Raw genomic sequence first — 14,636 nt, forward strand, 5'->3', positions numbered from 1 at the left:
TTCCTCAATGTGATATTAAGTAGATTAATTGTGTGTTGTTCTTAAGCAAATTTTCTACGACATACTTTAATTACCATATGCATATGAACTGTATGTTGGAACGATTCTCATAAAATGTTCTTGTAAGCCAAATTTCATTTGTTGCATACTTGAATTAATTACAAACTTAACCTGTATTAAAAAAAATATTCAGGTTTGTAATTGCCGTTGTGTAATGCCGGGATTTTAGCCACGTCACGAAGAAATAGACTAAAACTATTTCATTGCACATTGCATTGAAACCAACAGCTGGTATTTTTTCAAAGACTTAAACACTTTCGGCATCATAAAAAGCTATTTAACAGGTTTTAAAGGCACTTTCAGCACTTAATGTATAAGTAAAGCTGGGAAGATTCTGAGGAGAAACTTGTTTAGTGTAATGTACATGCTAAATTATCACATTTAGAGAGTAAATAAATACGGTAAGTATTATGGATTTTTGGCTATGACCTGGAGTGTTAATACACTTAATATGATGGATCTAGATTAGTATAATCTATGTAGAAATCCATTGGCACTGTGGTAGTCCACAGTGAGTTACACTTGTGTCAGTAATGGCAATATATTTGCCATTCTCTTCATGAACATGTCATTGGAAATTATCAGGTAATTCCTCCATGTCAGACATATTCCATCAGTGGTCAGACATATAAATGAATTTTGGATAAGACAAGGGGGTGAAAAGGTTGCATTTAATTAATATACATTTATACTAATTTCAAGATCAAAAGAAAATACAATTTTTGATACAAAGTGTCTTGAAAAGTACTTTCTTACCTACTGAGGTGGATTTTTGAAACAATAAATAGAAACATCAGGATTCGTGGTTATGATGAAAACATTTTTAAAGAAATAATACAGAAAAAATCTTGGTTCGTTTTGCTCTTGATTTTGTTATTGAAATTTACCACAAAATAACAAATAAAAATACGTCAATAGATCAAAACATAATTCACGTTCTCTACGACATGATTCACGTTCATTACGACATGATTCACGTTCTCTATAGATCATGGCATGATTCACGTTCTCTAAGACATAATACACGTTATCTACGACATGATTCACGTTCTCTTCGACATGATTCACGTTCTCTACGACATGATTCAGGTTTTCTATAGATCATGACATGATTCAGGTTATCTACGACATGATTCAGGTTCTCTATAGATCATGACATGATGTACGTTCTCTACGACATGATTCACGTTCTTTACGACATGATTCAAGTTCACTACAATATGATTCAGGTTCTCTAAAGTTCATGACTTGATTCACGTTCTCTACGACATGATTCACGTTCTCTGCGACATGGTTTACATTCTCTACGACATAATTCACGTTCTCTACGACATGATTCACGTTCTCTACGACATGATTCATGTTCTCTACGACATGATTTACATTCTCTACGACATGATTCACGTTGTCTACGACATGATTCAGATTCTCTACGACATGATTTACGTTTTCTTCGACATGATTCACGTTCTCTACGAAATGATTCACGTTCTCTACGACATGATTCAAGTTCTCTACGACATGATTCAAGTTCTCTACGACATGATTCACGTTCTCTACGACATGATTCACGTTTTCTATAGATCATGACATGATTCACGTTCTCTAAGACATGATTCACGTTATCTACGACATGATTCACGTTCTCTACGTCATGATTCACGTTCTCTACGACATGATTCAGGTTTTCTATAGATCATGACATGATTCAGGTTCTCTACGACATGATTCAGGTTCTCTACGACATGATTCAGGTTCTCTATAAATCATAACATGATTCACGTTCACTACGACATGATTCAGGTTCTCTATAGATCATGACATGATGTACGTTCTCTACGACATGATTCACGTTCTTTACGACATGATTCAAGTTCACTACAATATGATTCAGGTTCTCTATAGTTCATGACATGATTCACGTTCTGTACGACATGATTCGCGTTCTCTAAGACATGGTTTACATTCTGTACGACATGATTCACGTTCTCTACGAATTGATTCAGGTTCTCTACGACATGATTCAGGTTCTCTACGATATGATTCACGTTTTCTACGATATGATTCACGTGTTCTACGACATGGTTCACGTTCTCTACGACATGATTCAGGTCCTCTACGACATGATTCACGTTCTCTATGACGTGATTTATGTTTTCTATAGATCATGGCATGATTATTCACGTTCTCTACGAATTGATTCAGGTTCTCTACGACATGATTCACGTTCTCTACGAAATGATTCACGTTCTCTACGTCATGATTTACGTTCTCTACGACATGATTCACGTTCTCTACGACATACATATGTTTTCTACGACATGATTCACGTTCTCTACGACATGATTCAGGTTCTCTCTAGATCATGACATGATTCAGGTTCTCTACGACATGATTCACGTTCTCTACGACATGATTCACGTTCTCTACGACATGATTCACGTTCTCTACGACATGATTCACGTTCTCTACGACATGATTCACGTTCTCTACGACATGATTCAGGTTCTCTACGACATGATTCACGTTCTCTACGACATGATTCACGTTCTCTACGACATGATTCACGTTCTCTACGACATGATTCAGGTTCCCTACGACATGATTCAGGTTCTCTACGACATGATTCAGGTTCTCTATGACATGATTCAGGTTCCCTACGACATGATTCAGTTTCTCTACGACATGATTAAGGTTCCCTACGACATGATTCACGTTCTCTATTACATGATTCAGATTCTCTACGACATGATTCAGTTTCTCTACGACATGATTCAGTTTCTCTACGACATGATTCAGTTTCTCTACGACATGATTCAGTTTCTCTACGACATGATTCACGTTCTCTACGACATGATTCAGGTCTTACGACATGATTTACGTTCTCTACTATTTTTTTTTGTATTAAGAACATATCGTTCTGTCTAAGAAAACAATTTAGAAAATATATAAGCCAAGAAAATAGACCATTACTTTTGAAAGGTATACTCTTAATTTGCTCGTTTACTAATACATGTATTTACATGGAAACATAATTTTCTAGTTTACTAATACATGTATTTACATAGAAACATAATTTTCTGTGTGTGTCTATTTACATTAATTGCAATTTAAAATGATGATTTGAAATCATAATTTTTTTATCGTCCAATCAAAAGCACATTATGTTCAAACGAAAATTTCCTTCTTGGATGTAACAGTATGTAGTATTGACTCATATAAAAACTAATCCTATGAGTTGTACATTTGCAATAAAACATAGACGAAAGCAAGGATGGTCCAGGTATAATTGGCCAATGAGCAACTTCTTGGAAACTATAACGGGACATACACAATAATAAAACGCTTTTGAGAAAGGAAAGCATTTCTGGGAAATAATGGGCCTTTAAAAAGTATACATTGTATGTTGTTCTATATCTAAATTGGGTTTTACGCTAAACCTATTAAATTTCTTATATGTGCTTCCATTTCCGGAGCTGTCCAGTATTAATTTTTGAATATCAAGATGAAACTATGAAGTTAGTCAGCCACGGATGTGCAGGCTGGACTGGCTCTATACTGGTAGCAGAAGCTAATCCGTTCCATCAGGTAAAGAGTTCAAATATATTGAGTAGATTGTCACCAATTATAGTGCACATTGTATATACTTTGTGTAATGGATTTGTTTCATGATTTTTATTATAAATTAAGTATGCACTAAACAGAAAGTTATGTGATCGTGTAGAGAAACATGTGATTATTTATGACTCTAGAAGCTGATATCAACTAAACGTGTTGTATATTTATGTTACAATTTGTAGTACTATACTATATATTCTAAAGTGTATAAAGCTATATATCTGCGACAAAAAATATTATTTGAATTTTGAAAACTTATGCTTGTATGAAAGAAATATGGAAGTATGTTGCCTTAACAACGAATGGCGTATGCATGAAATCATTAATAATTGGTTAAAATCCTACTTTAAAATAGCAGCATTATATTTTGTTCCGGATCGTTGAAGTCTGTTCACGCATAATATTCATGTGTGTAAAATGTGAGAGATTATTGAAACAATAAAATTCTACTTATGATAAATTATATGAAAAGTTTTCATACCCTTTAACCATGATTCTAGAAAATATTTTACATAGTAATGATAACAATACGTCAGCTTTGTTTTGAAATTTAAACTAGACTAAAGCCTCATGTTGTTGTTGTTGTTGTTGTTGTTGTTGTTGTTGTTGTTTTGTAACTGGAAAATGATTGGAAAATGATTGGAAAATGATTGGAAAATGAGTATGTAGCAATATTATTTTACAGATTTATCATAATGAAAATAAAAGCAATATGCCTAGTTAATAATAGTAATAATAATAATAATAATAAATATTATTATTATTATTATTATTATTATTATTATTATTATTATTATTATTATTATTATTATTATTATTATTATTATAAAATATCTCGTCGTCATGGAAATTGCTGTGGTGATTTTTTTTCAAATTTGAATCTGTATTCAAATTGTCCAATATGATTTTTTGCTTCAGCAAAATAAATGACAATTTAAAAAGTTTTTGTTTCAAGTGATGACAATATACTATTAAAATAGATATTCATTATGAATCGATAACAGTTTCTTTTACAAATAAAATAAATATATTGAAATTGTTTTTTGTACGTTTCTATTTTTTCTTGTTGAATCTATCCCTTCTAGAATGAATACAACTGTTCAATACATTATCGATTACAGTATACATGTTGTACAGTTAGTTGCGTTGCTTTCATCATTTTAAGCGTGTTTTAATGTACATGTATTTCAATAAAATTTTCAGAAAGACTAGCAGAACCATCTTTTACCGTCTATAAATACATATTAATTACAGCGAAATTATTGATATAAAAAGAGCATTTACTCATAGTGAACTAAGATTTCCTAAATTAACTTACTAAAATAAATGTTTCCCATTGATAAGAGACAAAAAATACAGTGCTTTTTTCTACTGGCTCAGATTTATTGAAAAATCGACTTGCCCGCCGGCATAAAGACCCAAGTCGGACAAGTCGGGCAACGGGTTTCCGCACCCCTGATAATTTAATACCTGTAAGGGAGAACATGTGAACATTTGTGTCGGACAAATGGACCATATTTTTCATGATTATACTTCAGAGAGGGCGGTTACTAAAAACTAAAATATCATTGTTCTAAAAAAAATTTATTCACAGTCGCAGTCGTATCTATACAAAAAACAAATAAATATCATGTTTAAAAGCACTAATACAAATAATTTTACATTATTATTATTTATATTTTTTGCCATGCATTACATAAAATTTGTATAAGTGCTTTATTCTTTCGTTAAACTCTAATAATATATATGTAAACGTTTACCTTGACAGATAGTGCTGTTTGAATAATATCTACACATCTTAAATGATTTTAAATCAAACTTTGTACAGTAATACACTTATTTATAAAAAAAAAAGACTTTTACAGCAAAAGCTATATAGAATGATATTTACGTATGGGTTGCTTAGCTATCTTTCAAATATTTCAGATTAAAGTAAGCAATTTTTTGTATTCGTATATACATCTCTGGAAAAAAGAATTTATAAAGTTTAGAAGCCTTTCTAATTATATCTGCACAGTTAATTGGCAAATAATATGGTTGTGCAACTATAACAGAAACACCGTTCAATCAATTCTTTCTGTCTTTAAATGCATAACAAAGTTTCTTCTTAAAAGCACATTTAATAACATCTATAAATCAATGTACGATAACAAGAATATACAAATAGTCTACCTTACGGTATGTTATGGAAACCCAGGTTTGATACAGTCGTCACTCTAGCAGTGGAAGACGCACCAATAATCTAAATTAAATCGTCATACAAATTTCCACATTGCACGCGTACACATACACTGTTCTATCTTACCCCTCATCACTGAAAATATTTCTATTTCAGTTAAACTTTATATTTATCATACAATGTTTAGCATGTGATTCACGTGTCACTGTTTTATTCAGTTCGCATTCAAAACATAGTATAAATAAATCTTCCTCATTTATAGAAATGTTAGTAAACGTAGAAGATTAGAATCCAATCAGATCTCTTTTCATACAGTTCAGATCTTTTGCACCTTCGAGCAATTTGATTAGGTGTATGTATATATATATATATATATTACACATTTCGACATGATCATCATCACACTGTTCCTGTATTACCGACGGTGGCATATTGGCATGCCGACAGTGACTGTTGACGTGGAGACATTGATGGGTAGGTGAATGGATTAGTAGAGTGATGTTTGGCTTTGAGCCTTAGTGCAGCGATACTGTTTGTGCACGTGTCCCTGTTAGGGCTGTAGATATATGGGGGAGCGGGACTTGCGTACGGGCACGGGGAATTTGGATTGTTCATGTTGGTTGGAACTGTTGGTACATTGTTAACCATATTGGAACTGATGCTGGTAGATGGTGAAGAAAAACACATTGGCTGTGATGGAACGACGGATGAAAGATGGGGGTTTACTGAATTGAAACCCCATGGAAATGACTTTGAGCCGAGTGGGCTCGGAACTTTGGTTGCCCAGGAGTTGTTGTAATAACCATTGTAGAAACTGTCATCAAATGTTGGCTGCATGAGTCCGGTAAACTGGGTACCAAATCCTGTTTTAAACGTTTCCATGTTGCGTTCACGTTTTCTCCACTTTGCTCGGCGATTTTTAAACCAGACCTGTATAGTAGAAATAAAACGACAATTACATGACATTAAACATAATGAAGTAAAATAAAAACATACTTCTTGCGTAACGCATGTGTAATAAAAACATTGACAAGATTCCTTCAAGTTTCCCATTTCAATTTTTGCATAATTGCCTACATAAAGACTAATGTAGGAAATTGCTAACATATTTGTGGAAACGCAATTTACCATATAGACGTGTTTTGACAATACTAATTACTGAAATGATTATCGGCAACTTAAGCATGAAAGAAACTGCGGCCCAAAATTTACCGACAGCTTTTCAATATGTCTGCACTTAAACCAGCACGAAACTTGTTTTTTGGACACTTGAGCACAACTTTTTACACGTTATCTTTGGCATCCAGGCGAGGATGATTGAAACTTATAAACTTTCATTTTGGCCTTCTGTGTCATTCGACCGTCCAAATATATCTTTTTAGCTGAGTTGTTTACATAATATATCTTTTAAGGTGAGAACCTACCGTCGCGATTTAACTAATTTTATGAATATTTCATTGAACCGCCTTTGGCCAAAACATTTTGGAACGTGCCTAATTAGGTATATATAAGTATAAATAAAATACTTATATAACATAAATATTGCCTTCTTTAACGCTGAAACTATTTAAAAACTGCATGGTAGCCACCTCTCTCGATTACATGGTATAAGGTTGTGATTTTAGATAAGCGAAATATGCGGGATATATCGGGGTTTTATCTAATTACAAGAATCGTTGAAAATCATCACCAATGTGCCAAACCGATAAAACACGGTCTATACGTGCGAACAGCAAATTTCTCGCTTCCTAAACTGATATAAGAACATAATAAGATCATATAAGGTGGATTTTCGACATTTACTAGACAAATATTACCGTTACACATTGTAATTGCCTACCAATTTAGCCTCGCTCAAAAATACCTTATATTTGAGCTGCAAAATCCAAACAATTGTGTTTGGGCTTAAAATATCCTTAAGAAAATCCCGCTTAAACTGATCAATTGAAGAACATATTAGCATGTCTTTGACGAAAATGGATATGGTACATTAAAGAATGATTTGTAAATTATTCAACACTTAAAGACCGCGTGTTCCCGTGGTGCAATTCAAATCATATAATGTGGTTTTAGCACATCCATGACGATGGCCGCTTCTTGTGTATAATATTTTAATACATGGAAAACAGCGCAGTTTCAACACCAACTAGAAATGCGCACCTGATATTTTAATCCAATTTTATATTCCATAACTTTTTTTCTTTCTAAATATTGAGATATACAATTATCCAGATTTAATATCCACAACATACCCGGTAGTAATATTTTATGTAATTTGTCGGATTTTAAAATGAAATATGAGAATAAAGAAAATTCACAAAAGACCCTGAAAATAAATTTTATTTTTCTTGTGACAAGAATGTTTATCTCTTTTCCCCTTTTTATTCTATTTTTACATTATTTAAATGACAGAGCCACATCCAAGTGAACACTCACCCTGACTCGAGCCTCGGTGAGGTTAGTCCATGCCGATATTTCCTCTCGTGTTGCCATGTCCGGGTATCTGTTTCTAGCGAACGTCGCCTCGAGTTCCTGAAGTTGTTGGCTAGTAAAATGTGTACGCTGTCTTCTTTGTCTCTTCTTCTTCTTGTCGTCATCGCTCGTGTCCGTTTCATTCTTTACTTTCATATCAGGTGATTCTGTAATATATCAAACATACACAAATTATTGATTTCGGAAGGTGAACATTATCTGATTGCGTTACCTTTTCAGCTTTATTTATCAACATTCACAATCCTATTAAATGTAGTTTGATGACTTTCAATAAAACCAAAATACAAAGTATAGCTTTTTAAACATAGTATAAACTAATCGTTGAATAAAAAATGTTGTTTTTTTTCTCCTTTTTGTTATGTTTTGATTGTTTTTATTTATTTAATTTTTTTCTGTTTTTCGTAGATACTGTATTCTATATTTCCGTTTGTAATATCAGTTTATGTGATTAATGCAAAACTTCACTGAAATACAAAAAGAAATAATGCATTTTTAATATGTGTCAATGCTTTTACCTTCGAATATTTTGATTTTGATTGTTTAAAGTAATTTCATGTGAATTCTTGTCTGCATAAAAATACATCCGTGAAGTAATATTCTCTGTAAGAACCATTGACTACAAAGAGTTTAAGTTTTATCCAAGTACTTTGTGGATCTCTCATGCCCCTTTCTGACTCAGAAAAAATAATAGAGCAAATATGTACTGTAAAAATAATGACATTAGCTATCTATGAAGTATTTTTAACTACTAAAAAAAACTTAAAGAAAATCGTGATACAGAAACGTTATGCTTTTTGTATATATTTTAAATAATGGTTAATTTCAAGTCATTGGGGTAATTAATAAACCCCGGTGGTCTTAGTAAAATCAATAATGCCTCTCGTAGATTCTCCTTTACCCGAGTTTATTAAAATTTCTACAGACAAAAAGACAAACAAAGTCACTGACTTTATCCATAAATAATGGTCTAATATTACCAGCAATACGTTAAACAGATAACCTGTGCCCAAAAACATGAACGCGCCAGTCAAAAATCACTAAGTATTGCCGGTACAAGAGACACTTTTGTATGATTTATTGTTCTTTGGGTTTATTTACAATGTAATTTTGCAGAATTTAAAGTTGAATTATTGGATAACATCCGGATAAAATGATTTCGGAAAAAGCCTTTGCTTATTTAGTACAAGCAGATAATAATCCTTGTAGATATTTAGTATATAATATATCTCCAAATATATTTTCTGGGCCCAATAAAACGAATTTCGCGTAATTTGAGAGCATCAAAGATATAAATGTTGATAAGTACCTATAAAGTTACTTATCATTAAAACTTTCAATAAATCACAGTGTTTTTTCCTTCTTTTTAAAGTAAGTGTGTCTCCGATCGTAACTTTAAAAGGAACGCGAAATTTCAGTTTTTTTTTCTTTTAGAAATGACAAAAATATTGTTAAAATGGCGACAGAAAACTGTAAAGTTAGAATATATATACATGTATATATGTTTTACCTTTACAGTTATATAAGAGATATAGTGTTAATGTATCATTAATCAACAATAATGATTCAGAACACGTGCACCTTCTTTTGCCAATGTAAACCATGTCTAAATACAATTCGCTATTTGTCAGCATTTTCATCCATTCATTTTAGAAATATGCACATTACAAAACAAAACATTAACCGTGCTTTATTTCCGTGGAAATTGTACATCTTTTATACTTAAATATACTTTTGCATTTGAAAAAAACAACACTTAAAAGTTTTACTAATTAAAAACAACATTTAACCATTAGATAATGGAGGAGGCATCTAGACAAATTGTTGATAATCGAGTACACATGTCTACGTTAACAGATCATAGTGAAGCAAAGTTTGTGATGAAGAACTTTGATACAGATTAAAAAAAATAAAAGAACTAGAATAGATGCGAATCATTAGATTATCAAATAACGGTGGTTTGCGTTCAAACAAATTGTACCTTGACTTAATGATATTAACCTTCGATAGCCTACCGTAGTTGTTCCATCTAATTTTCCTTTAATTTAAATTCGTTTGAAATAAAAAGATTAAAATTACGATGGATACTTCACTTTAATGAGACTATTAATATTTTCTTGGTATATTAATTGTTTCTCCGGAGATAGTGGAGATAGAAAGTTACATTCCTATTACATATTGCAGGTTCCACTTAGATTGGCGGGCGGCTTCGTTTCACGGGCGCCATCTTGCGGCCGCCGAACGCATCTAGAAGTCGCAGAAGAAAGATGGCGTGCTGCGGGACTTCTTCAGCTCCCGGGGAGTGGGGAGAGATACGTAATTGGATAAAGCTATGTAATATCAACAGCTATTAACATCAATTTCAAGCAGTTTTAAAGTCGAGATACTTGAGTTACAAAATATATGTTAAGAACATACTGCTTGTTTTGACAGCGAAACAAAATAAACAAGGTACAAAGATTGGTTCCATATTGATGTAGTCAGAAAATTGGATATTTCAGTCGAATTGTGTTTGTCAGATGGTCTTAACATGTATCGATCCCATGTAGAAAAATAATCATTTCCACATAAACTTCGTGCCAGCGAGTAAAGTCAACATTTTTGTGTCATAATTTTTACTTACAACTAAAACTTAAACTTCTAGACATATTTCTTTCTTTAGCTACAGTTTCCGATAAAAAAAAACGTTCATGCCGTCAAAACTAAACCTAACATAAAATAAATATAAATAATGATAATTCTAATTTAAACATAAAAAATATTTTCTTTCATAATGTAAGTTCGATACTAATAATTCTTTAATATTTCAGTAAATATTCGCATTTGGTTTAAAGTCTAATTTTATAAAAATGAATGAATGAATGAATGAATGAATGAATGAATGAATGAATGAATGAATGAATGAATGAATGAATGAATGAATGAATGAATGAATGAATGAATGAATGAATGAATGAATAGTATATAATAAATAAATAAATAAATAAATATTTAAATAAATAATTAAATAAAATGTCTGTCATGTATTATTATTATTATTATTATTATTATTATTATTATTATTATATTATCGTTTTTTTTTATTCTAACGAAGGCGAAGAAATAAAATTCAACAAAGAGAACAGAGAATGCGGTAAAACAAATACATCAATATTTCCAAACAAAACTAGGCCGTTGTGTTTGTGTTCTGAAACTCTGTTAAAAAAGAATGTGTGAAATAATTGATACAAAATAATAAGAAGAAAATAAAAATAGAATTATTGTTGTTAAAATAAAGCAAACGGAATGTGCGTCACACGCGTGCAATTGTCGTAGAAACTCTGGATAATATGTTTATATCAAGTTCTTTGTCGTCTGTTTTATATGCATAAAATTCAAGGAAATGTACAGAATGAGTTTCTAAGAGATCGAGAGAGGGAGAGAGAGAGAGGGCGACAGAAAAAAGATACGTATCTACATTTATCATAATTGTAATACACAAAGTAATCTTATGTTTCCATCAGAACCTTCTACCAAATTATCATAAAGAAAACACAAGTCACTGGCATTTATCTTTTCTTTACACGACATCAATTCTCTCCAGCCATTCAGTTGACATTTTTACCGATAATCTTTTACCCTGTTCCGTCATTTCTGATGTTTTCGTTTGAATGATACGACCCCTAATTTATTCCTAATTCGTTTGAAAAACGCATGTTACGATCTATATTAGATTTCGTGAAACTAATGCGAAAACAATTTGTTCCCAGCGGAAAAATGAGCAAAGCTCTTAATTAGAATACTTTACTATGCAAGTTCTTAGCATGATTTTCGACGAGAGGTTTGTCCTGTCGAATTAATGAGAAACATAAATATATATTTAATAGCGCGTAGCATTTTTTCGGCTTCATCAACTCACAAGTTTAACATGGGTTTTTTTTATAAAGTATATGGATTTCACGGGTAATTTTGAAAAGGGAAACGTTGTGAAAGATTTTAACATAAAATAAATGTTATTAGAGTCGCACGCGGCTCGACGTGATTTGAGCCGCCGTCTTTGAGCGCAGCACGGCTGTATTATATTCTCATTTTATTTCCATCGTATTTTCTTCGTAGTTTAAGAATAAGCTTATATTAAGGGTATTAAAACGTTTTTATTTCATCATTATTTCTTTATTTCATTTTATTCTTCTTTTTTCAAGAAATGAAATGCGATTTACTTCTTTTGGTTTGTATGTAGTACATCGTCATATAGAACTATCATAAATTCAAAATAACAATATAAATATAATGTCTTTTTGTCCAGACTGTATTAGCATTCGGTTAAATATTAGAAAATAATTCCTTTTAAACACATACAGAAACCCGATTTTAGAACTACATGCAATATTTTAAGAATAATTTTGTAGACGCAATAACTTAAAAAAATGAAAATATTTATATGCTTTTAAAAATCCACAAAATCAACGATTCTCCCTGGTAGCCGGTTTTCTGTTAAATATGTTAAGAAAGAAAAATAAAATAAGAACTTAATGATGAATCCTTAAACCTTTACAAACAGTGTTTTACATGCACTTTTACTTCTAAAAGTTGGCCATCTTTGCAAACATCTTTGCAAATAGTTTGCAAATAATTTTTTTACTATAATAGCGCGCAAATTGTGAAACTCGTGGTTAATCATATCACATTTACGTTAAAATAATCACTTGAAATACGCTATACTTATAAATTATCACTTGAAATACGCTATACTTATAATAAAAATTGTGAAGGAATTCGAACATTTATATAGTTTTGCATAATTAAAATTGTGTGTGCGTAGTAAATTGTTAAATTATAATGACTGTACGGACATTAACAATTCATTTCTCTATGTTCACATTGAAACAATAAAAATCCTATGTCTTACAGAATAATAAAAATATTGTATTTTTCATTTCGTAAACAATTTTCATTTACAAAATTATATATACAAATAATTCATAAAAAATATAACAAATTAATCAAAGTAGTCTTTGATAATTACTTTGTGATAATAAATGCAGCTATATGAAATTGCTTTCTGCTCCGGTTCCTTTTTAATTTCATTTTTTAATTAGTTGTACGTATTTCCAAGCGCAGTAAATGTCTCAAGGTAGAAATATTTACAAGAAAATCTTTGGAATGAAAAGGTCTCTTTTCCTAATAAAATAACAAACTTTTGCATGCTCAGAAACGTTAGTGAAGAAAATATAAGATCGAGTATATATAGTATTTGTAAGTTGCATCCTCAACTTTTAAAATAAAGAAACAGTAAACAATGAAATGCATTTAATTTTAAGTCAAATGGAAACTTCTTTTAGGAATATTATAAAAGCTTACATTTGAGATAGTTAATAGCGTAATAATAATTCCGTCGGCGGCCGGGAACTTTTCATACCTGAAATTTTTGAGTCGGCCATGTCTGACGATGAAGCGGAACTGTTAAGGCTCGTGTTTAACGCGGAGTGATGAGTGTGTTCCTGGTTTGCGGCCGGTATGGTCTCTAGATGCATAGTAATGTTCGAGTCTCTAGTGTGACAAGCTCTTAGTCCTTCTGGATAACACAGGGGTTCATTAAAAGCGTTCATTTACTACACGAAGCCAGTTAAGGGGTTCGATCCTTTAGCAACGTGTTGATATAATCCGCTCAAGTGTTCCTGCATGTGAATTTTCTCGTTAACAACTTGTGAGAAAATAATATCTATCCACACTATGTATTCATGAGTCTCTCTAGTTTTAAGTAGGTAGTTCTCAGCTTTAATTGTTAATTGCCCCTTGAAATTTCACTTTTCCCTAAAGAGCGCTTGATTCCAAGTAATAAAAAGAATTGCCACAGACAAAAACACTTTCCTGTATAAGTATATAAAACTGACGACGACTCGAACTTGTGAAATATGTTTACAGAAGCTTAAAATGCGATCAGCCGCGGATAAATCAGCACTTTATCGAAACGTTACAAATTTCAACCATTATCATTCACGAGGATTTGTGACGTCACGCGCTCAGATTTGAAGAGCGTATATATCGGACAGCCCACTGCGGCGGTTAAGCCAATAACAGTTCACTGCGTCTTTATCTGCGGAGCTATCTAAATAAAAATTTGCATAATTCAGAGTGTCCTAGCGCATCTAAGGTCTTAGAAGAGAATCTTTTTATCCTAAAGTTGTAATATCACGATACCGATAATTACTTGGAATAATACAAAGAATATTTTGTAGTAGGCCATGTTAAAGCCCTAAGCGTTGAAATTATTTAGTAATAAGACTGTTTCAATGCCACCGCTTAAGAA

At 31.9% G+C, this 14,636-nt stretch overlaps 3 protein-coding genes across 3 annotated transcripts; all 3 read right to left on the reverse strand.

Annotated features, from left to right (window-relative positions):
• Nucleotides 1–1,294: 1,294 nt before the first annotated feature.
• LOC132749502 (puff II/9-2 protein-like) lies at nt 1,295–2,367 on the reverse strand. The gene is made up of 2 exons (XM_060739292.1): nt 1,983–2,367; nt 1,295–1,749 (listed from the first exon to the last, which is right to left on the reverse strand). The coding sequence occupies exons 1-2, from the start codon at nt 2,365–2,367 to the stop codon at nt 1,295–1,297; spliced, it is 840 nt and encodes a 279-aa protein (XP_060595275.1).
• Nucleotides 2,368–2,407: 40 nt separating this feature from the next.
• LOC132749503 (salivary glue protein Sgs-4-like) lies at nt 2,408–2,934 on the reverse strand. The gene is made up of 2 exons (XM_060739293.1): nt 2,930–2,934; nt 2,408–2,738 (listed from the first exon to the last, which is right to left on the reverse strand). The coding sequence occupies exons 1-2, from the start codon at nt 2,932–2,934 to the stop codon at nt 2,408–2,410; spliced, it is 336 nt and encodes a 111-aa protein (XP_060595276.1).
• A 2,590-nt stretch (nt 2,935–5,524) lies between these two features.
• On the reverse strand, nt 5,525–14,300 carry LOC132749486 (pituitary homeobox x-like). The gene is made up of 3 exons (XM_060739234.1): nt 13,746–14,300; nt 8,294–8,496; nt 5,525–6,787 (listed from the first exon to the last, which is right to left on the reverse strand). Exons 1-3 carry the CDS (start codon nt 13,933–13,935, stop codon nt 6,257–6,259), a joined length of 924 nt encoding a protein of 307 aa, XP_060595217.1. The 5' UTR covers nt 13,936–14,300; the 3' UTR covers nt 5,525–6,256.
• Between the last annotated feature and the right edge of the window lie 336 nt (nt 14,301–14,636).

This window comes from Ruditapes philippinarum, unplaced genomic scaffold (genome assembly GCF_026571515.1).
Source record: "Ruditapes philippinarum isolate M1 unplaced genomic scaffold, ASM2657151v2 ctg575_1_1_1_1, whole genome shotgun sequence".
In the NCBI taxonomy this organism is placed as follows: Eukaryota; Metazoa; Mollusca; class Bivalvia; order Venerida; family Veneridae; genus Ruditapes; species Ruditapes philippinarum.